The sequence below is a fragment of the Desmodus rotundus genome, chromosome 1 (genome assembly GCF_022682495.2).
Source record: "Desmodus rotundus isolate HL8 chromosome 1, HLdesRot8A.1, whole genome shotgun sequence".
NCBI classification, from domain to species: domain Eukaryota; kingdom Metazoa; phylum Chordata; class Mammalia; order Chiroptera; family Phyllostomidae; genus Desmodus; species Desmodus rotundus.
The window spans coordinates 160,872,281-160,896,901 of record NC_071387.1 but is presented as its reverse complement, the minus strand read 5'-3'; the positions used below and the strand labels follow the sequence as shown (position 1 = coordinate 160,896,901).

Below are 24,621 nucleotides of genomic sequence, written 5' to 3'. Positions count from 1 at the left end.
TAAATCTTTGCCACAGGTTCACTTTGTTTTTATGAATCATGTTTCTAAGTTTGAAAACATTACAATTTGACAACGGCTTCCACTTCTCAGCGGCAAGAGCTTCCGTTTGTACTTTTCAGGATTGGAAACCGTGCGTGGCCCCCCGTGCGGTCCTCAGCTATTACGCGGGACCTTTCCTTCTTGCTTCCAAGGGTCAAATGTGGGCAAGAAGAAGCATTTGCAAAAGATAACTTGACACCCGCTCCCCCACCCCCAATGTTGAGTATTGAGAAATTCGAATGAAAGCCTTGCAGATACAAGGTTTAAGAATTGTTACTGATATTTTAACGGAGGAAACTAGTGGAAGCAGCTCCCACCAGTTCTGAACTGGATTCATTTGGAGGTAGAGGTTACAAGGTTATTTCCCCGCCCACTTTTCTCTCCTCCCCACTTCCCTTTCCCCTTTGTTTAGGATAAGTTTAACTGAGATTTTACTATATGATGAGGCGATCGAGTTGGGCATAATGTTTTGTGACAAATTATAGAGTGATAGCAGACCCTAATGCTTACATATTTATGAGACAGATACCCAGCCCCTCAGGAAAAGCAAGAGGGTAAAGTTCATGTAAGTAGATTATTTAAGACTGGACTTGATTTTATTAATATCTTTGAAGTCTAGAAATGTGTTTTGGGAGTCTAGAAGCATGGTTTGAATCATACACTTAAGGAACCATAACAACAAAGCACCACAGAGATTATTTGGTGATTATCCCTTGAAAACAGATGTCTTCAAGTGTCAAGCAGGCTGAGTATAAAACGACGGGAAAGTAGGGGAATAGAGAATAAACCCTACCTAAAATCATCCAGATTAGGGAAAGGTTGCAAGAACTATGCAGAATCAGAGTCTCTGCTAATGTGCGTGGCACCACAAGCCTTGAAGTGCTCCGATGTCCTAGGTTTATGGGACCCAGGAAGAGACTTTACTAATGTGAATTTATCACTGTCATGTAATAGCTTTCAGAGAAAAACGTTTTTTAGTCATCGCTTTTGAGCTCAAGAACCTTCCTTTTGAGCTCAATAGGCAACAATGGTTTCCTATTGGTCACTGCTTAAATGAAATCTCTCTAGAGTTTTAAGAGTATTTATAAACTGCCCCCCCTTTTTTCTTGTATTTCTTAATCTAGATGCCCCAGTTCGACTCTTTTCCTATCTACCCTGCCTCATTTCAACTTGATTCTAGCACCTCCATCTCCTGCTAGTCCTCCTCATCCCGTTATGTATTGTATTTCTGCCCTTCAGTATTTTATAATTCTTATAATTAATTCAAGGATTATCTGAAGTATAACTTCAGACTGACTTAGGTCAAATTGCCACATTTAACAACTGTGTTACCTTGGACAAATTACATAACCTCTCTGTCCCAATTTCCTCATCTGTAAACTGGAGAAAATCATAGTAACTACCTTAGGGTTGCAATGAAGTTTCAACAAGTTGATACAGTTTTCAACATATTGTAAGAGTTCAATACATGCTACTAGAATTATTATTTTAATTCATATTCATTCTTTAAACAGTGGTTACACAATTTATCGCTAGTTTTTGCTGTCTTTTATTTCTAATGTTCTTTTCAGTTTGAATCTTTTCTTACAAATTTGATTACAAATTGTCGAGGCAAACACCATACATTATATTCTTTTTGAAAAGTCCCTTAAAGTTCTTCCAGGATGATTCTGAGTACTCAATACATTTTTTTTTCTATCTTACTATCTAATATTCTTTTCTTTGTTTTCCATTTTATTTTATTGCTTACATTTTAAAATTTATTCCCTGTTTGGTTCTAAAAGTGCTTGAGTTAGCTTATAATCTACATATAACATAATAACAGACAAAATAAAGATAAATCAGGGTCATGGAAATAGGAAGCTTGTGTAGAAAGACGAGTGTGTTGTACTGAAATACATACCATGCAAAGTTGTATAATTGTTAAAGATGGACCACAACTAAGTTCTCAGCTTCATGATGGTCAGAGGAAAGAACACAACATACCACTCGCTCAGGAAAAAACACAGCTTCCTTGGAAGTAAATATTTTGTGAGTGAAATGCCCATTGTGACAGATTTTGAAACTAGGCTAAGAAACCCTAGGGTTAAATTCTCTGGACTTTGTTAAGCCCTAACGTATTTCCCAATGTTTTTTTCAAAGCGGTCTTGATTGGCAGTTTATGGCACTGTCTCATACCTTGTAGGATGCTTATTGCACCTCATTCCTGAGCATTAACCAGCAATAACAAATATAGCCCCTGCTTTTTGTGATAGCCGAGTATGATCCCTCTCATTTCCAAACAGCTCCTTTAAAACTGGTCCCTCCGTGTGCTGGGAACCATTGAACCTTATCTGCTCATGTTTTACCAGCCTATGCTCCATCTACTGCCACTTTTTAATTTTTTTAAATTTAGCACACTCTTTTTAGGCCTTGTCTTGCAGGAGCTGTTTCATCTTTTGGGCATGCCTTTCTTTGTCTGCACGTTTTAGGCCCTTATTCAAATTCAAAATTCAGTGCTTCAGGAATGGAACTCAGGCCTTCCAGACTCCCTTTTTTGGGGTCTTTTCTGATTTCACCAGGAAAATTTTGATACTCTTTTCTATAAGGACACACACAGAAAGTGCTAGGATATTGTAGATGCTGAGTGAATGAATGAAAAGCTTGTAGAAATAAAAAGGCATATTAATCTAGTCTTCATTCAATGAAGACTTTGCAAAAAGAAAAAACTAAAGGGATTGTCGATTCCATTACAAAAATATCCAGCCACTTACCTGTTTTTCAAAAACTGTAAGGATACTTGGTAGTATATTTTAAAAACAGCTCTATTATCTATATTTCGATGAACAGCAAGTCTGTAGCTTGTAAAATAGTGTTAATAATTTTCTTTATCTTTTTGTTTGTTGACTATGCCATTAGTTCTTGGTTCTGACTAGAATTCAGTCCCTCTATTCAAAGGCAGCAAGAGAGTTTGACTAGTGGATCAGCTCAAACTTGTGGTGGAACAACTTCTCATGTACTTTCAGAGAAATCTTGCTTTATGTCAAGAAATGATAACCTTCTTGTACAAGTAATGACGCCGGTATCAGAAAGCTTGGATGCCATAAATCTATTGCTTAAATGGGAAGAGATACAACTTGCCTATAGGCTTGAAAGTTGATTAGGATAAAGGTACTATAAAGAGGTAGAGATATGTATGGATAGAATAAATTCATTTAAATTTTTTAGTTTCTCTTCGATTTATTACAACTTACATTTAATGTTTACTGTGTGCCTAGCTCTGTTATAGGCATTAAGATACAGAAGTTTAAGTCAAAAGCCCTCTGATGTTTAGACATTTTAGTGTTCCTTGCTGTGGAGCAAGGATGAGGCTAACCCTGGTTTTTGTTCCTTTGTAGGTTAACTGGTATTTCTGCATGCATCTTTGTTTTTACTTTTAAATTTTATTTTTTAAAATATTTCACTAGTCTACCTCTAGACTTAGGTTTCTTTCTGACAGTTTTCTCAGAAACATAGTGAATTCTTTCAATTAATGGGAATAAATCTTTTGTTTGTTTTATTCCTTTTGTTGCGAGTGAATGTTTTTAATCCTTTTTTTTTCTAGCCCAGGAGTAAGTTTTCAATTTCATGTTTGCTTCTGATTTCAGTTCAGCAAAGCCAGTTGTTTGTAGGTTAGATCTGTGTTCTTTGTACTTCCTGTCAATCAACATGCGTTGTTTTCATTTCGGTCCTTTTCCTTCTGTGTGTTTTGAGATCTCACGTGTGTATGCTAAAATACTAATTAGATTTTTTCCAGCCTTTATACTTTCATCTGTTCCCTCTAATGTAAAATTTATCTGTGCTGTTAGGACATGCTTGAATTCCTTCCAGTTTTTCTTTATCCAGTTTTCTTTTTAATCTCAGCTGTTGTTCCCTGTAGCACCTGACCCTCTCCTCCACCATCTCTTGCATTTGGAAGGTGGGTTTTTATTTTTCCTTTTCAATTAGGTGCACAAAATAGATACTCTAAGTTTTTCCCGTGATTCCCAGTGTCAGCCTACTTCAGCAGCAGCAGGCTTTCCCTCTTTCTCTTTATCAGGGTGCTCCTCTTTCTCACGGGGCAAGAGCTTCTTATTGGCCCGGTACTGTTACTGATGTTTCTGGTTTTGTCTTGACCGCAGAGGGACTTGCGTAGGGATGGTGCTGACCTGGCCAGACCTTGCGAGCTCCCTTCATCCCTTCCACTACACCAGGATGCTGCAGCATTTTTGTGCTCCGTGTTGGGTTGGAGAACAGGGTGACGGGTATAACCAAATATATGAAGGATAGATCTTTTCTGTACTTAGAAAAGTTCCTTCCTTTCTTATTGTTTAATCTTTTGCTCCTGTGTTTATAATGAGGGATGCTATTTCAAATAATTTATAGTTTTTTTTGAGGGAAAGGGTAGTGATGAAATTGTTCTGAGGCTCGGACTTTATATCACAAAGCGCAATGATCCGCTTGGCTCCACCTTCCACTTCTGGCCATGAACATTATATTTTTGGGTGACAACTGCCTTGAAAGAGAATTAATGGGCATTGGAAGCCAGCAGGGGAGGGGGCAGCTCAGGGTTTTTTTTTCTAAAGGAAATATAGAACGGGGACAATGAGATGTTTCCTTATCCTCTTTTTAACTGGAGCTCAAACTGCAGAGGTCATAGCAAGTGCAGCTACAATTAAAGATCCCTCAATTTCAGTCCAGGTGCAAAGTTGTATCTTATTTAAACTTTGATTTGGGAATGTTTCTGTGGGAACCCAAGGAGGGAGCACTGAGCCTGCTGTTCAGGTGCTGTCATGACTGAACACACATCTTCTGTTTTGCTGCTTTCCTGTTTATTGGGTCACCTGGGCCATGTCTGCTGTGCCCCACCTAGGCTGCCAAATGCTTTGACATCCAGGCCCTTCACTATCGCCATCAAAATGATCCTTTTCTTTGTTGTTGTTCTCAATTTTCTAGCATTATTCCTCCTCAAAAGTATTTCTGGTGTTAATTATAAATGTTTACTTGGGGTCTTCAAAATCAGGTAATCCTTCTGGTCTGGGCCTTGGATTCCACAATTAAATTTGTACTCTGGATGCTTCTTTGCATTCTAAAATTTGAGGACCACTGCACAAGAACCCTGCTAGGTAAGTGATTAACTAATTAAATGAATTCAAGCCAAATTCTCATAAAGGTAATGGGTTGAGTTTACCTTTCTGGCAAGTAATTGCATACTTCGTAAGGAAAGAACCTAAATCTAAAGATACAATGATGTAAAACTTGCAGGGAGGGACAAGTACAGAGGAAGTTTCTTACTTTTATTAGTTAAAAATGATCTTTAATGTATAAAGGTATGCATAGTATGTTCTGTGATAATCGCATTTTTATAAATGATCTTAAGATCTGCGGAAATTTAGTTATATTTCTTAAAGTGTTTTAGTCTCATTATAACTCTGATACACATTGATTTATAGATTCCTCAAAAGAAATGTCTCTGATCAAAAAAAAGTATCAGTTCTCCACACATTAGATTGAAAGTCACATAAAAAATAGGGAGCATAGTAGTGAAAAAAATTGTTTTTAATTAAAAAGGGTCATTTGAACAGTGATTATACATGGTATTAGAATTCACTGGGGCAGCTCTTCTGAAAAGATACATTTAATAGCATCAGAATAAGCTTCTCCACACTGTCTAGTCATAGGGCTGACCTGTAGTTTAGAAAGACTGCTTTCAGTTGGTGGGAAAAAATTTATTGTACCTTTCCAATCTGTAGTCTCCGCTGAAGCATTTAAAGAAAGGTTTTGATTGAGTTAAAAAAAATCAAACAGCTGTTAAGCGAGAGTGAGACTCAAACAAAATAGATGTATTAACTTATACTTTATGACACAAAACAGCTCTGACTCTTTTCTTTTACTTGTAAGAACTGAGAGGCTAATGATTTAGGATGAGATGAGAATTAGAATTCACCTTTTTATTGAGAGCTCACCTGGGTTCTGTTGTTACCTCTAGTCTAAGAGAGCTCAAGTCTGGAAACAGGCAGTTCGCATCTAAGGTTTTTCACTTGCAGATTAAGGATTATTTTTGCCATTATTGCTTAATAAGCTGCAGTTGTGGTTGTTTTCATTTCAATCATAATTTAAGCCATTTCATAATAGGAAGTTTTAAGATTCTAATTCCTGCCTCTTCTACTAGTCTGTGAACCTGGTAGAGGACTAGAGAATATTACAACTTGAAAAGTACATATAAAAATGTTGGTTGTATTATATTTTTACTTTTAACAAGGTGAAATATTCTTACTTGAGCAAAGAGACAATGATTGTTCAGTAAAATTTCTTGATGGCACATTACAATGGTTTGAGTTGAAGTGGATATCATTTTAATACGGTATAGTTCCTAATTTTGTAATCAAGGCCTAAGTGTTTGTATTATTGTATGTAACATCCTTCAGCAAAGTCCAGCCCTTAGATAATTTTAAAAGTATTCAACCAAATATTAATTAGTGCTTTGATGTTCACTCATCTTACTAGTGGCACAGTGTGTTAATTAGATAAACTGTGGCTACTGAGTGAAATATTACGTTTCAATTCACATTTTGAATAGTTCAGTGAACCTCAAGTAACTGGAGGGCTTGGGACATGGAGTGTTTTTACTTAGTTCAATTTTGTTATTAAGTGAGGGTTTGTTTGAAATTTATGAACTGTTCCAAGATATATTAGTATTCCTTATGAATTAAATTCAGTGTTTTTTTTATTGAATATGTTTCAATATATGTCAGGGTCATCACACAGTTGGCAACACTGTTTCTGTGGCTGTACCATTGCATTTTTTCGATTCCAGGTCGGTATCCTCTCACTGCGTGATTGAATGTGTTCTGTTGTCAACCGTGCAATGTTGATTTACAATCTGTATTTCCAGCCCAGATGTCCATATTTCTTTCTTTTTTTCCTGAGTTCCAGATCCATGCCAACGTGCCTGCTAGATACCATCGCTTGGGTATTCCACAGGCATTTATTTATTTATTTATCTATCTGTCTGTCTTTGGGGTGAAATCTTTTCTTTCAAGTTTTTCTCAGTTACAGTTGACATTCAGTACTATTTTATATTAGTTTCAGGTGCACAGGATGGTGGTCATGCAATTGTATAACTTACAGAGTGATTCCCCTGATAATGCAAGTACTGACTTGGCATCGTCCACAGTTATTACAATGTCATTGACTATATTCTTTATGCTAAACTTTACATCCCACGACTGTTTTGTAATCACCAATTTGTACTTCTTAATTCGTTCACCTTTTCCACCCATCTCACCAACTCCCTTCCCCTCCGGCAGTTATCAGTTTACTGTATCTATGAGTTTGTTTCTATTTTGCCTGTTTGTTTATTTGTTCTTTAGATTCCCCATATAAGTGAAACCATATGGTATTTGTCTTTCTCTGTCTGACTTATTTCACTCAGCATAATACCCTCTAGGTCCATCCATGTTGTTGCAATTGGTAAGATTTTATTTTATTTTTTATGGCCAAGTAATATTCCATTGTATATAGGTACCATGGTTTTTTTATCCATTTATCTGTCACTGGGCACTTGGGTTGCTTCCATATCTTCTCATATGTCTATTGTCCATCTGTATGTCCTCTTTGGAGAAGTGTCTATTCCGGTCCTCTGCCTATTCTTAGATTAGATTTGGTGTGTGTGTGTGTGTTGAATAGTATGAGTGCTTTATAAATATTGGATATTAACCCCTTATTAGCTGTATCATTGGTGAATATTTTCTCCCATAGTTTGTCTTTTCATTTTCTTGAGGGTTTCCTTTGCTGTGCATAAACTTTTTAGTTTGATGTAGTCTCATTTCTATAATATTTTTCTCATGTTTCCTTTGCCCAAGGAGATATATCAGAAAAAAATATTCTTAAGAGAAATATCAGAGACTTTACTGCCTGTGTTTTCTTCTAGGATTTTTATGGTTTTGAGTTTTACTTTGGTCTTTAATCCATTTTGGTTTTATGCTTGTGTATATTGTGAGGAGGTGGTCTAGTTTCTTTTTTTTTCCCATGTATCCAATTTTTCCAACACCATTTATTGAATAGACTGGCCTTTACCCCATTGTATGTTCAATGAATCATATAGATGTGGGTTTATTTCTGGGCTCTCTATTCTGTTCCATTGATCTATATGTTTGTTTTTATTCCAGTAGTATAGTTTGATATCAGCTAGGGTGGTACCTCCAAATTTGTTCTTCTTTCTCAAGATTGTTGTGGCTATTTTGTTCCTTTATGGTTCCATATAAAGTTTGTGCACAATGGCATTGGTATTTTGATAGATATTTTGTTGAGTCTATAGATTGGTTTGGGTGGTATGGACATTTTAACAATGCTAGTTCTTCCTATGCATGAGCACAGTATATACTTTCAGTTATTTGTATCTTCTTCAGATTCTTTCTTCAATGTCATACATTTTTGAGTATAGATCTTTTACAACCTTGTTTAGATTTCTAGGTATTTTTTTTGATCCAATTGTAAATGGGATTGTTTTCTTAGTTTCAGTTTCTGATAATACATTATGGGTATATAAAAATTTAGCCAATTTCTGAATATTTATTTCTAACTTGCTACTGTACTGAATTAATTTATCAGTTTTAGTAGAGTTTTGGTGGAATCTTCAGGGTGGTCTATATGTAGTATCATGTCATCTGCAAATAATGACAGTTTTACTTCTTTCCAATTGGGATGCCTTTTATTTCTTCTTCATGTCTGATTGATATGGCTAGGACTTCCAATACTGTGTTGAATAAGAGTGGTGAAAGTGGACATTTCTGTTTTGTTATCAATGTAAGGAAAACACCTTTAACTTCTATTTATCAAGTAGAATGTTAGCCATGGGTTTGTCATACATGGCCTTTATTATGTTATATGTTCCTTCTATTTCCACTTCATTATGAGTTTTTTTAAAAATCATAAATGGGTGTCAAATGCTTTTTCTGTATCAATTAATATGATCATATGATTTTTTATCCTTCATTTTGTTCAATTTGACCAGCCATTCATGTGGAAAAGTCTCCTAACAGCTTGGGTGGGCCTGTAATTTGGGTCAGATGGAGTCTCAGGAGATCTCCACAGTGGGGTAAACCATGTTAGCCAGGTTTATGGAATTTCAGCTATGGCCCCTACCTGCTCGACCTTTGACTCCAAGGGGGGAGGGTTCAGAAAGGATACAGTGGCCTCCACCCACCTCTCTGTCTGGGAGAAACCTATCCCCCAGGTCTCGCCTTGATGCCAGACACTTCAATTCCTTCCCGTATGCCACTTGTGCCTGTCAAGCTGCTACCCCAGTTCTAGAGCTCAGAGGGAGTGAGTCTGAGTAAGTCTGTGTGTGGATTCTTCAGGCAGAACTGCTTGGGACTCCAGAAGTTTCTTCAACCACTCATTCCCTGCTGGTTTTTGCAGCCAGAAGTTATGAGGATTTATCTTCCTGGTACTGGAACCCTGTGTTGGGGGACCTGATGTGGGGCTCTGACTTCTAGCTCCTGAGATATCCCTTCCAAATTTTTATCTACCAGGTGTGTCCTTCCCTCCCACCAGTCAGGGTGATGTGGTTTCTTCAATTCTGCAGCTATCAGACTTCCATTCATCTCTGTTTCTGATGGCTCTGAGTGATGTTTGTTCTCCAGTTTCGTTGCAGTTTTGATGTGCTTGTGCAAGGAGTCGAGCCTTGTTTACCTATACCTCCATCTTTCCAATGATCTTTTTATTCTGATCTTTTCAGCTCTAAGTTCCTATTCCCTATTTTCTTTGGAAGAGTCCAAACTCTTGCATGAGGCACACACCATTCCTCCTTCGTGAGGGACCCTTCTTGTGCCTACTATAATCTGTGTATAACCTCACTAGTATATAGACTGTAAATAGAAATCCTCTTTTCCAGTGCTCTCAGAATCGAGACTTGAGCAGTTAATTGAAGAAGTTGATTAAAGGTAAAGTTAAAAAATAATACATGCCAAAAAAAGAGTTATGGATAAGCAAGGAGTTTGATATAAAGGAAAATGGTGAAGAATATTTAAGTCATTTTCTGCTTAAGGTTTATAAGTTATAGAAAAGTAGAATCTATAAACCTCTGTAAAGACTCACTTATGCCAACAATGTTTGATTTTTCTTTATCCTAATGGTTCTTTTATTAAATTAAGAAAGAATATTACTTTTATGTTAGAAAATCATTCATACTTGAAACATTTTATTTCAACTGAAAACACAGAAATACATTTATTTGCCAATTTTTTCATATATGACCAAGGCATTTTTTTAAGTGTGGGTACTTAATTGGAATTTACTTGTTTATTCTTGATTGAACTGAACCTAGAATGTATCCTCTAGATATTTTGTTTAAACGAAAGAGCTTAAGCCACACGTACAGTGGTCTGAGTGCAGAATTCTCGGTTTGTAAGATTCCCTAGCACCACCAATTTTCCATTGCTTTTTCCACATCTAGTTCAATAGTAGTATGTTTTTCTAATGGAAACTGACTTTCATAAAGTCTTTCCAAGGCATTAAATCTTAGAAATAACAGTTGTCTGTGTTTTTAAATTACATCTTGTTGGTTTGGTTAGTGTAGCATCTCATTAAAGTATACTTCTAACACAAGAGTGTGGTTTGTGAATGTACCCTCAACTGAGGGGGGTAGAGGTTGCCTCCTGATCAGTATGCTGTAGATAGTAGTTATTTTGTAGAGGGAATGGACATTGTGTTGATTAATATGGCAAAGTTGGTTGAATGGAGATTGATTAAGAGAGTTTGTACTGTAATTATTATTCTTATTATTTTTACTTATCTCCCTTATTACAATGTGAATTCTTATAGGGCACAGGCTATATTTATTTTTCATTTTTATATATCTAACCTTTACCTATGCACAATGACTACCACTTAGTAAATACTGTATTAGTTGGATGAATGAACAAATTCTTATGTAGATCATACTACATTTGAATAACCAGAAAGGACAGTGGACTGGAAATCAGCTAGTATAGACAGATCATTGGCCCTGGAGCCAAACTGAGGTTTGCATCCTTTCTCATTTACATTCTTGAGCAGTTTACTTTGGCTTTTTCATTTAAAAAGATTTTATTTATTTATTTTTAGAGAAAGAGGAAGGGAGGGAGACAGAGAGGGAGAGAAACATTGATGTTTGAGAAAGATCAGTCAGTTGCCTTTTGTGTGCCCCCACTTGGGGACCTGGCCTGCAACCTGGGCATGTACTCTGAGTGGGAACCCTCAACCTTTTGGTTTGCAGAACAGTGTCCAACCTACTGAGCCACACCAGTTAGGGAGCCCTTTTCATTTGACAACTGAGGATAACAACAACTTCTGGACTGTGTGAGGATTAAATGGGAACGTGCAGTGTCTAGTATAGTGCTTGACAAAGTAAGCAGTCAGCAGGTACCACATTGTCCTGAAGATGCCTGTTACTAATGAGAACGAGGGAATTCACTTGGTCAATGTTTTCTCATGGAGAAACTTGAACTACATACTCTGTGAGTTTTCCTCCAGCTCTAAAATTCTCTTTTAATAAGCAACATTTTATGTTTGGGACAGATTTACATAACAAATATGTGGGTATTCCTTGATTTGTTACATTTGTAGACACAATAAAATAGGACCTTGAAGAACAAATACTTTCAGGCTTTAGAGCTTCCTTTGTTAGTGAGTTAATTCTCTAATAAAATGTAAAGAACAGCTCAGCTCTACATATCATTGTCATACCATCTACATAAGAGCTGAAGTAGGGGGAAGAAAAGGAAGTTCTGAGGAGGTTGGAAGCATTAGCTTAGAAGAAGTGAGGTAAAATTAAGCTCTTGAAACTAAACTCATGGACTTGTTTTTCCTGATTAAAAAGTGAAGACAGGATGAGAAAGATGGAAACAAAACACAATTTTTGGAATGGCTCTGAGGTTGTTTTCCATTTACATTCCAACTTTGGTTTGTTGACATAAATAAGTGAATTAGCAGCATTCCTTTCAGTATTCATTCTACAGCTGATGCTAATACTTAGTTTTTATGTTGCAGTTATCATTTAGTATGGAAGAAGATGAGTTTTTCGGAGAAAAAACATTCCAGCATTATTGTACAGAATTTATCAAACATTCACAGCAGATAGGTGATGGCTGGGAATGGAGAACTTCAAAGGTAAGAATAGAAAATTTTATTTCCTATTTTGGTGGGGTTTTCTTTTTCTTTCTCTCCTTTTTTTTTGTCATGTAAACCCTTAGTAATTGAAACTAATGTATGAAAGCTAGCTTGATTTAGTAAAAGGCTTAAGTTGGGGAGTGTTTTAAAACAGATGTTCATTTTATTACTTCAACTATATGTACTCATTATAATTAGGCTAATGAAGTATTATCTAGAAAAGTCTTTAGGTGACCTGCTTTAATTTAATAGATAAGGATGCTTAGCATATTAATTATCTGAATATAAATAGATGCTTCTGTGGTGCCTCCCACCATTTGTTTACACTATTAATTTTCTTAGGAAGCTATCTTCATCCAGAGGGTGAAAAGATAATCCTGAAATCAAAACAGAGTCAAACAATCACAAATTCTGAAATACCGAGGACTGTGCTGAGAATTTTTTAATAGTGTAAACACGTTTCAAAACATTCTTTTGGTTTTATTTAGTAATAATAATGAAAAGGTCTCATTTCAGTGAAAATAATACTCATTTATTTTTCAAACGTATATTTAGTAAGATTCTTTTCTAAAAGCTTTTAAAGAATTCCTTGAAATCCCTTCCTCAGAGAGTAAATTTTCTCTACTTGACATCTTATCTGATTCTTGAAAAAGTGATGAATCTTGAGTCTCTGCTGATTGACTCTGTTTCCTATACACACTCTGAGAAGCAGGAACAGTTCTGAGCTGATGCCTGTTATTCAGAACTAGGCCAGGGAGGTGCAGGTCCTGATAAGATCTGGAGTGTCACTGGTGAGAGAAGCCATAATTTCTTCTTGGGTCCTGTGTCATCTAGTCTTCGACAGGGTGACTCATGGGATGCTTCAGAGGTTGGCAGGTCCCAGCCCCACTCTCCCAGTGGCTGGGCAGTCTATAACCCCGGGGCATCTCCTGCTCCAGGATGACATGACCTCACTGGCGCCTTTTATTAATTTTGGTTTCTGAGAATTTTATAATCTGGTTTGCTATGGTGTTTGAATTTTTGTCCCTATTATTTCATCTATGATTATTATGTGCCAACATATAAAAGAAGTGCTAATTTTTGTATATTAATTTGGTAACTATTCAATCACTAATTTATCCTTTTAGTTTTCATAAATTGTCAGAGATTTCCCTGTAATCTTCTAGGTACAGTGAGGTCATCTGGTGATGAAGAATTTTTTGTTGCCTTATTTGTAATATTTTTCTCTATTATTTTATGAATGGTGTGAAAAATGATAAATAATGGTGATACAAGTTCTCTCTGTCTTCTTTATCTTAATGCTTCTGATACATAATACAAAAATAAAATCATTGATTGTTGGTTGTTTATTTATTGAATGAGTAAAGGTTTCTGCCCTCCTTTGACCTGCAATAATTTGCATGGTTACTTCTAGGGAACTTTCCCTTTTCACCAGGTTTTGTTAAAAAAAGAATTTATCTTTTATCATAAGCTTGAGGCAGAATGATATAGATTCCTGTTACCATTTTTGTGACCTAGTAGAATGGAGGGGGAGAAGGTTAGGGAGGGAGTTGGGAGTAGACTGAGTGTGTGTGTGTTTGTGTGTGTTTTGGGGGTGGTGGGTCACTGGGGAAGATCTCCAGGGAGGAATTATATCTGTTAGAAGTTTCTTCACTAAATTTGTTGAAACTAGTTCCAGGATTTGTTTATATTCTTGTTCTGGCCTGGGCTTCAGGGATGGGTATGGGTAACTCTAACTTCTTGTTTGTTGCCACTGTCTGCTGAGTTGAGAAAGTTTCCTACCCTTTGGAGTAAGAATTGCACCTTTAATTAAGGATAGTTCTTTTTAATGTGGGGGTGAGCCCAAAGATAGTATCAAAACAAAAACAAAACACTGTTGAGAGAAAATCTCTATAGCCTGAAGGCAAGGCCTGCAAATGCACAACTCTGCAGAGACCAGGCCTGGTCATGTAAATGGGCAGAGCTGCCAGAGACACAGCAGCCTGTGGTCGGTGCTGACCACAGTGGTAGGCCTGCTACCAGGTTGGAAACATGGGCCCAAGTGTTACCAGATCTTTCAAGGAAAGTCAAAAGGATTTTGGGAGAGAAATATCTAAAATTTTGAATGTTGGCAAATAACAGATGTTTTTTAAACATGGTGAGGAACAAACACCACATGCCAGTGCATAATAATGGGGTGCATAATAATGGGGGCCACGCGTGGCCAGCTGATGACTTGTGGAATTGTGTGTCTCCCTTGTGTGACTGCAGTTTCTCCCCAGCCCTGCCTCAGTGCATGCTGTTGACCTCCGTTAGAAAAAGGACCTCAAGACAAACAGATTCCTCCTTCCTAAATGCTGGGGTATTAGTATTGTTGCTAAGTGGTGTCAGCAGTCCCGTATCATTTTTTTGAAGGAAATTGTGCATCAGTCACTTGGTTGTTTCCCTCAAGCCTTCCATTTGTATTAATATGTCAGTCTTTTTGTAGGACTGTTTGGAGACAATACTACCATTTTACTTTTTAGGCTCTAGAAATTTATTTTTATTAAAATAATAGCTGTATTGAAGTACAATTGATAACTGCTCATATTTAAAGTATACAACTGGTAATTTTTGACATTTGTATAGACCTGTGAGCCTTCAACATAATCAAGAAAGTGAACATATCCATCACCCTCAGAAGGTTCCTTATACACTTTTATAATACCTCCCTCTGTCCCTTCCTGTCCCTGAAAGTTATTTTTGAAAAGAATCTTGTTTATCCTGACAGATAGAGGTTCTAACATATTGTCATTCATACTTTCAGGTTGGTTCATAAATCACTTTGGCAACATCCATTTAATTCTTTAATTATGAAGAATCACTAAAATATTTAGAGAATTGGTATAGTTCACTTTATAGATAAGTGAAACCATCATTTTTCCCTGCAAAGTTGATAAGAAAGGCAGTGTGAATAATGAAAAATGTAATAATTTACAAAATTTTAAGGGAGCTTTGGCTGTGGTCTGGCTCATTGGGTTGGAGTGTTGTCCCATACCCCAAAGGTTGTGGATTTCATCCCTGGTTGGGGAGTGTATGGGAGGCAACCAATCAGTGTTTCTCTCTTACATCGATGTCTCTCTCTCTCTCTCTCTTTCTCTTCCTTTCTCTCTAAAACCAATAAACATATTTATTTTTTTAATTTTAAAAGGAAACTTTCTAAAAGTAGTCAAAACAGTTCTGATTTTTATATCTAGAGGTATACAGAACGGGGAGAATACTTCTAAATCATCATTTTTCAGTGGGGCTGGATACTGTTGGCATCTGGGCAGAACAATTCTTCTTGTTCCCCTGCATCCAACATTTCTAAATCCTTCAGGGAGGTGGTGGGCCCTTGCCGAGAACTGTTGTTTAACATGGTGGTCTGTGGGGAATTAATGATTGTGGTTAAGAGCATGGGCTTCCGAGTTAGGAAGATCTGGATACAAACCCCTGCTCTACCTGTCTCACCTTGGTCTACACTACAGGGGCTGCCCAATTTTTTCTGCAAAGGGTCAGATAGTTAATATTCTATGTTTTGTGGGCCATCCAGTAATTCTGCCTTTGTAGAATGAAAGGCTGTAGACAATACATAAATATATGAGCATGCCTGTGTTCCAATAAAACTTTTTTTATGCACCTTGAAATTTGAATTTGTGTCATTGTCAAGTGTTACAAAATAATTATTCTTTGTGATATTTTCAATTATTAAAAATATGTAATAACCACTCTTCACTAACAGCCTATACAAAACCAGCATTGGGCAGGATGTGGCCCGTGGGCTGTAGCTTGCTGACCGGTGCTCTGGGGCATGCTTCCAAACTTGTAAGGAACAAACGAGGATGAAGTAAGGAATGGGAATACATTGAGCAACAAAACCAAAATAAAAAATTTGTGATAAATTGAAATGCAAGTTCAAAAATATTAGGATGAGACTGAACAAAGATAACCTAGTCCTAATCCTATCCAATTGGACATCATTTCACTTTGGAAATAGTACTAGGAATTACAGATCATATAAATAAAAATCTAAAGCCTCCCGAGATATAACATGGACTCCATATTAAGATAAGAGGTAAAACAACGAAATCACAACAGTATTTACGGACAGAAAGTACAGAGCAGTGCTTTGAATATAGGCTCAGGAGCTGGGTTTGAATCTCAACTCCTTAAGTACCAACCGAGTAACTTTGGACAAGCTGCTGACCTTCTTTGTGCCTCAGTTTTCTTATAAAATATCTTACTTTCTAGGTTGGTTGTGAGGATTAAATGAGTTACTACATACAAAGTGCTTAAAAACAAAGTGCTCTAACAGTCAAAAACAATAGCCATTACTTTGGACATTATTAAGCCAAGCATCTATGCCCTAATTATCTACATACAGAGAAAGGAAGCACAAAGGTATTTTGGCCAAACTGATTGGATATGGGTTCTTAATGAGAAACATTCATGTTTTAAAAATAAATTTGAGATCATTGTTGATTTATATACAGTTGTAAGAAATAACACAGAGATATTCTATACTGCATCCAGTTTCCTTCAATATCAACCTCTTGCATAACTACAGTATGACAATATAACCAGGAAATTGGTACATTCCACAGTTTACTCAGATTTCATCAGTTCTGTGTGCACTCAATTGCGTGTGTGTGTATTTAGTTTTTTGTTAAGTTTATTCTCTAGCAAGAGCAACCAGGTAGAAAATTAGGTCATTAATTCAATAATTTTAATAATATTGAAAAAGGTAGTTGCACACATTCATGTAGATCACACTTGAATATTACTTCCAAGGTTTGCAAAGTAAGAATGGCTCTCTACTGGAAACTCAGCCCATCTGGATTTGATCTGGCTGCTTCTTTCCAGTTCCTTCAACCACCCCTCACTCCCAGAGGCTTTCCTCTGAAGAACTGAGACATACAAATAAGGAGATTGAAAATAACACTTTTCTTCAAGTGTCACACCAGACTATTGAGACAGAGGGTAGGAGGCTTAATTCTTGCATTGCAAACATTGTAAAAAGAGCGGCATCTTTTCTGATGATTTGTAAGAGGCAATGAGTTTGTGATTTTTAAAAAAGAATATGATTAAAGACATTGGAAAAACAAGCTTGAAAGCAAAGCCATGAGCCATATAGAAATGGTAGCTGAAGAATTGCATGCAGCCTTTGATGTGCTCATTCTCCTAACCAAGAAGGGCTGAGGCGGGGTCTCTCCCCAGTTCCTCCCCCAGACTTGCTTCCCCTATTGTAGGGCTTGGCGAATCTTCAGATGCAGCTGAGTCTTCTCACAATAACCCTTTAGATAAGAACTTTAGCTTATGGAGGGCCCTAAACCTTCAGTGAAAACATTTACCTAGGCTTCCTTTGGACCTGGAAAAAGCAAGTGGATTGCGAACACATCTGAAAAATTCAAACTGGTCGTCAATCATTGGTTATATTAGAAGGATTGGAAAGATGAGGGTAATTATATGAGATAAAAAGAACAATGTGTCTGGAACTCAAATTAATTTGCTAATTGGACTCCTCTGCTGTGAACCTCATTCAGGCCTGGTCATTTTAAGGGAAAAAATGTTTATGGGTAATTTTCTTATACAGCTGTTCATTTTACTTTTAGCCTGTTTTTCAGTGTGAAGTATAACCATTTACAAAGTTTTAATAGTTAATCAGACAGAAAATATGCTAATTTGGAAGTAACATACTTAATGCTGTTTTACTCAAGATTGGATTATCATTAATGGTAACCTTAAATATTAAAATAAAGAGATTTCAGTCATTAAAAAAACCCCAAAAATCCCTGGTTTAGCATTTACTAGCTGGATATTGGAAAAATTACTTAATGTCTCCAAACTTCATTTTTTTAAACTATAAAATAGGGATAACAGTACTACCCACCTCATATGGTTATTGTGTAAATTAAATGAGATTTGCATTCAAAAAGTATGGCACACTTCATGACACATGGAAAGCCATATTATGGTTATAATTTCTAGTTGGTTGTTTGAAATATTCGGTGTCTTTTACAGAACAATGCTATAAATGAAATTGTAGTTATGTTTTTAGAAAACTCTAGGAAAGTCTCTTTAGCACCAAATACACTGTACTGGTCTGTAGTATATTATTCTCTAGGATAAGAAGGGGGAACAGAAGATGGCAAATGACAGTGAATGCAGTTGTTTGAAACGCATTAGATATTTTAAAAATCCATGAGTTTATAACGACAGAGAGAGAGAGGGAGAAAGAGAGAGAGGACATGAAGAGAGTGGAGTAGAACAGTCTCCAAACCTAATTCACTGAATACCATTGGAGTATCTAGGACATCAACTCCTTGCTCTGAAAATTGTTAGAAAGAAAAACGTGTTTATCCTTTCTTTCCTTTATGAGCTGTATTTCATGGTAACCAAATAGACTAATTTGATAAAGGAAAATGTTTCCATTTGAATTTTATCTGGTAAACATGGAAAAAATGGTAGAATTTAAAAAAATCACTTTTCAGTCCCTAGTGAAATGAATGAGGCAACAATAATCAGTGGATGGAACGGTTAGATGAAGGCTGACGGGGCATTTACAGGGGAAGGATTGAGCTCTCATCACCTGCACCTAGTGGTCAATGTTGGCGTCACTAAAAAGAGGGCATTGAGCTATTATATACTTTCTGAAGTTTTATAACATAAATCACAGAGCATAATCTATGAAATATTCTTGTCCCAAAAGTTGAACCTGAATAGAATCAATTAAGGAACTCAAGTGATGCAGGACCAAGTTAATTGACACCACAGGAAGCAAATAGAAAAATCCAGAAATCTAAAGGACTACTGACCCAATTTCCTTAAAAGTTAATGCTAAGATAAAGAAGTGAGGAGGACTGCAGCTCTAACTGTCTAGGCTTGAAGACCAGGCTTTTTTTTGGTTTGTTTTTTGTTTTTGTTTTTTCAGTATTCTTTGGGACAGTAACCAGTAAGTGGTCCCAGGGCCCAAGACTTGTGTGCAGTTCAGATTCTGGGCACATCACCCTGGGAGGGTGACGACCGTCATCAGTGTGGTTCAGGGAGTGGGCTCCACTGGCCATGCTCTAGGGTATTGTCAACTTGCTATGAAAGCTTCTAAGACCTAACTTTCTTTTTTTGGATTTATCTTATTGACCTGTAACAAGGAGTTTTTGGACTAGTAACAACCAGTTCTCACACTGGTACCAGTTCACATCACACTTCGAATAGCACTACTCTAGATGAAAAAGAATTCAAAAGACATAACCTAAAGTAATGTGTGAAACTTATCTGGATCTTGACTCAAACGAATCAACTGTAAAAGTAACTATTTCAAACAACTGGAGATATTTGATTATCAACTAAAATATGAAATTATACCAAGGAGCCTAGCAAAGAAAAAACAAACCAGGGATAGAGGAAGCAATGTGGCAAAATCTTGATATGTATTGAATATGGGTAATGGGTATATATTGATTTTGGGATTATTTTCTCTACTTTTATCTGTTTTATATTATATGCTTCCCATTCTGCTGTCTTGTTACAATTTAGTCTCTACCCTAAACTTTATTCATAATTACAAATGTTCTTAGCCTTATCTTAGATTCAAATACCTTTTGGGAATTTGCGTAAAGTTTAAAACTTCAAAGCAACTTGCCTCCTAAATTTGTTTTTTTAAAAGATATATTTAAAAATTTTATTGTATTTTTTCCATTGCTATTGAGTCCCCTTGTACCCCTCTGCCTCTTGCAATCACTACGTTGTTGTCCATGTCCATCAGTCCCTTTTCCTTTTTGCTCAACCCCTCCACCCCCTACCCTCCCTCCCCAATTCGTTGTGTGTGTGTGTGTGAGACTACTTACTAGCCATAAGTACATTGGTTTAGGACCGCAGTTATATGATTCAACTAATAGGTTTTCAACTCTCTTCTTTCACTTTTGTATAGCACAAACAGAAAGAGAACACAAAGCAAAATATTATACTAACATTGAGATTAGATTTCATGCAATTAATACTAGATCATTTTGTGTGTTATTGTTAAAGGAGAAATAAAGCCCTCGCCATTAATCCCTGTCTTTTCAGTTAAGCTGATTTGGTTATATTTTGAAACTTATATAGCAACACAGAAATATTTTGATTACTCCCTTTGCAGTTAGGAACTACTGATTGAAAGAGCTTATTTTCTAATTTCTATAGAATAAAATTTTAAAATTTTGCTTATTCTTAGAAATTCAAACTTATATTTTATTGATTATACTATTACAGTTGTCCTGATTTCCCCCCCTTTGCCACCCTCTACCTACCAACCCCCTGTCGCTCAGGCAATCTCCACACCTTTGTTTATGTGCATGGGTCATTTGTATAAGTTCTTTGGCTACTCCATTTCCTATATTGTACTTTACATCCCCATGGCTATTCTGTAACTACTTATTTGTACCTCTTAATTCCCTCACCTCTTCATCCATTCTCTTCCAACTCTCCTCCCCTCTGGCAAACATCAAAACACTCTCATCTATAATTCTGTCTCTGTTCGTCTTGTTTGCTTAGTTGTTTTTTTAGATTCAGTTGTTGATAGATGTGGGTTTTTTTTTTTGCCATTTTATTATTCATAGTTTTGATCTTATTTTTCTTAAATAAGTCCCTTTAACTTTCGTATAATAATGGTTTGGTGATGATGAACTCCTTTAGTTTTTTCTTGTCTAGAAAGCTCTTTATCTGCCCTTTGATTCTAAATGATAGCTTCCCTGGGTAGAACAATCTTGGCTGTAGGTCTCCGCTTTTCATGACTTTGAATATTTCTTACCAGTCCCCTTTAGCCTGGAAAGTTTCTTTTGAGAAATCAGCTGACAGTCTAATGGGAACTCCTCTGTAGGTAACTAACTTCTTTTCTCTTGCTGCTTTTAAAATTCTCTCTTTATCTTTAACCTTTGGCATTTTAATTAGGATGTGTCGGTGTTGTCCTCTTCGGGTCCACCTTGTCTGGGACTCTCTGTGCTTCCTGGGCTTGTATGTCTATTTCCTTCACCAAATTATGGAAGTTTTCTTTTAATTTTTTTCAAATAGTTTTCCAATTTCTTGCTCTTTCACTTCTCCTTCTGGCAGCCCTATGATGAGAATGTTGGAACACTTGAAATTGCCCCAGAGGCTGCTTACACTATTCTCATTTTCTTGGGTTCTTTTTTCTCCTTGTTCTGATTGGCTGGTTTTTTGCTTCCTTATATTCCAAATCACTGATTTGATTCTTGGCTTTATTCATTCTACTGTGTTTTTCAGTAAATTGTTCTGTATTTCAGTTTGTGTATCCTTTGTTTCTGACTGGATCTTTCTTATGCTGTTGAGGTCCTCACTAAGTTCCTAAGCATCCTTATAACCAGTGTTTTGAACTCTGCATCTGATAGATTGCTTTTCTCCATTTCATTTAGCTCTTTTTCTGGAGTTTTAGTCTGTTCTTTCATTTGGACCATGTTTCTTTATCTCCTCATTTTGTCAGTCTCCCTGTGCTTGTTTCTATGTATTAGGTAGAGCTGCCATGACTCCCTGTCTTGGAGCGTAGCCTGATGTAGAATCCAGTGGCACGGCCTCCCCTATCCTCCAAGCTGGGTACTCAAGGTTCCTGCTAGTGCCCTGTCTGGGGTTACTTAGAAAGTGGTACCTGGGCTGTGGACTCACTGATGTTAGTTAGCTGTTGCTTGTTTGAAAGGATTTAGGAAGTTGTGAAGCTTGAGTCAAGACCAGCCATTCCTATGGAAAAGCTGTTGTTAATGGCTGTAAATTGGGTGGGGCAGAACCTCAGGAATTCTCCAGGATGGAGTATACAGTGTTAGCCAGGGTGATGGAATCTCAGATGTGGCACCCACCTGTGGGCTCTGTGGCTCTGCCTGCCTTTCTGTCTGGGAGAAAGCTGTCCCCCAGCTCTCGCCTTGATGCCAGACACTTCAGGTCCTCTCTGTATGCCACTGGTACCTTTCAACCTGCTATCCCAGTGCTGGAGCCTTAGGGAGAGTGAGTCTGGGTAAGTTCCTCTGTATGTTTTTGAAGCAGAACTGCTTGGGATTCCAGCCATTTCTTCCACTGACTCAATCCCTGCTGGCTTTTGCAGCTAGAAGTTATGGGGATTTATCTTCCTGGTACTTTGGGTTGGGGAGCCTTGTGTGAATCTGAGACTCCTTGCTCCTGAGATATCTCTCCCAAATTTTTATCCACCACAAGCATATGTGGGACCAGCCTGTTCCACATCTCTGTCCCTCCTACAAGTCTGGATGGTTAATTCTGTAGTTGTCAGACTTCCATTCAACTTGCTTTCTGATGGTTCTGAGTGATGGTTGTTCTATTGTTTAGTTGTAATTTTGATGTGGCTGTGCAAGGAGGCGAGCCTTGTTTACCTATGCTGCCATCTTGGCCAAAAGTTCAAAATGATTTTTTAATTCCTTCCTTCCAGTGGTCTTTCTCTTTGTTTAATTCACATTTCTTAAAACCCTTAACCATTATGTTAATTATATCAAATTCATATTTTAAAACTAGGTTCTAAAGTATTTCTATATTTTATTTTATTCCATCTTTTAATACTATCTTGGCAGAAAACTCATCCTACCCTTGTCATCAGTTTTGTTGCCCTGCTGAATTTCATATGCTGTTTATTTGTGGAACTATCTTTACTTGTAATGTCTTATTGTGAAAAATTTCAAGCATACAAAAGTAAAGAGACTGATATAACAAATTCCCATGCACCTATCACCTATCTCCCACAATTATCAACTCACAACCAGGAACTCATTGTTTTAAAGAATCCGTGGCAAATATGAAATAATGTAATATATCTCAATTTAATTAACTTGGCTTTCTTTTTTTCTCCATATGTCTTAAAATTATGCATTCTTCAAGTTACTTGAAATTTATTTATCATTATATATTAAAGTTAATGAATGAATTCAAGAAAAGACCCTACCCCTTGCTCATATGGCTAAGTGGATTGAGCACCGACCTTTAAACTGAATAGTCTCTGGTTCAATTCCCAGTCAGTGCGCTTGCCTGGGTTGTGGGCCAGGTCCCCAACTGGGGGTGTGCCTGAGGCAACTGACTGATGTATCTCTCACACACTAATGTTTCTCTCCCTTTTTTTGCTCCTCCCTTCCCATCTCTCTAAAACTAAATAAATAAGATCTTAAAAAAAGAGAAAGGACCGTAGAGGCATAAAACATTATTTCTATAACTTTTTATTTATTTTAAAAATTATGGTAAACTATAAGTAACATGAAATTTACCATCTTAACCATTTTTAAGTGCACAGTTCAGTGTAGGTGAGTAGTACATTCACACTGTTGTGCCACCAAGTTCTTCAATGTTTTTTATGTTGCAGAATTGAAACTTTGTACCATTCAACAATAACTCCTCATGCCTCCTCCCTGTAGCTCCTGACCACCACCATTCTATTTTCTGTCTCTATGAATTTGACTGCTCTAGGAATCTCATATAAGTGGACTCATACAGAATTCATCTTTTTGTGACTGACTTATTTCACCCAGCATAATGTCTTCAAAATTTATCCATTACTTTTACAAGTTTTGAATTAGGATTTATGAAGTAGGGGGCTATACATAAAATTGGGAATGAATTTCTGTTAGATGACAACATCTTGAATTACATAGTTTCATTCTGTTAAGAGATTTCGTTTATTTCTGAAACACAATATTATTAAAGAGGATTACATTTTTTATATATACACATATATATGTGTATGTGTATGTGTGTGTATGTGTATCTCCCTCCACACACACACACTGACACACAGATCCTTTAAGAAGGGTGGAAGCGTTACTGGCTCAGGATGTTTGAGCATAGGTTAGGCCAGTCATTGACCACAAAATTATGCATAAATGTAATGTTGAGAGAAACAAACCATACTCAAAAGCATACTTCTTTTGTAGTCATGAGCTGTGTATGCATGGCTAAGGAACCTGAACTATATTCTGAAATAATGGACAATCACTAAAGGATTTAACCAGGGAGTAATGCATTGGAATTGCATTTTATAAGATCACTTTGGCAAGGGGGGAGGCAGGTTGGCAGAAGGCTAGATTAGAGACAGAAAGCAGAAATAATGTCCTGAACTAAGACTGTGGCAATGGGAAAAGAGGTCAGAGGATGCAGAGGTAAGCCAGTTTGAGAGATATTTAAAGGTGAAATAAACCGATATAATAATCCATTAGGTCTACATATTGAGGAGACGGGAGTAAAAGCCTTCAGGTTTATGGCCTGAGACAGAAGGATGTTGGAACTGTCTACTAAAAATAGAATTCAATCATTAGGAGGCTGAAAGATGATGAGCTCAGTTTTGACCACGTGGAGTTTGAGATAAACAGAACTCTAATCTATGAGACTGCTTATGTAATTAAACTTTGTGTACAATCTATTGTTTAGGAAAAGGTAAGGAGTACAGGGAAATATGGGACTGCA

At 36.8% G+C, this 24,621-nt stretch overlaps 1 protein-coding gene across 7 annotated transcripts in view; it reads left to right on the top strand.

Annotated features, from left to right (window-relative positions):
* Window positions 1-24,621, top strand: part of ATG10 (autophagy related 10) — a 227,089-nt gene that overhangs the window by 1,069 nt on the left and 201,399 nt on the right. For 5 of the 7 annotated variants that reach the window (XM_071219488.1, XM_053912117.2, XM_053912125.2 and 2 more), the window contains exon 2: window positions 12,070-12,189. In XM_071219488.1, the coding sequence (XP_071075589.1) occupies window positions 12,082-12,189 (108 nt within the window). In that variant the 5' untranslated portion in view covers window positions 12,070-12,081. Of the gene's footprint in view, window positions 1-5,073; window positions 5,163-9,552; window positions 9,573-12,069; window positions 12,190-24,621 lie in introns of those variants that run through there. The other 2 variants (XM_053912120.2, XM_053912123.1) reach the window with 2 other exon arrangements.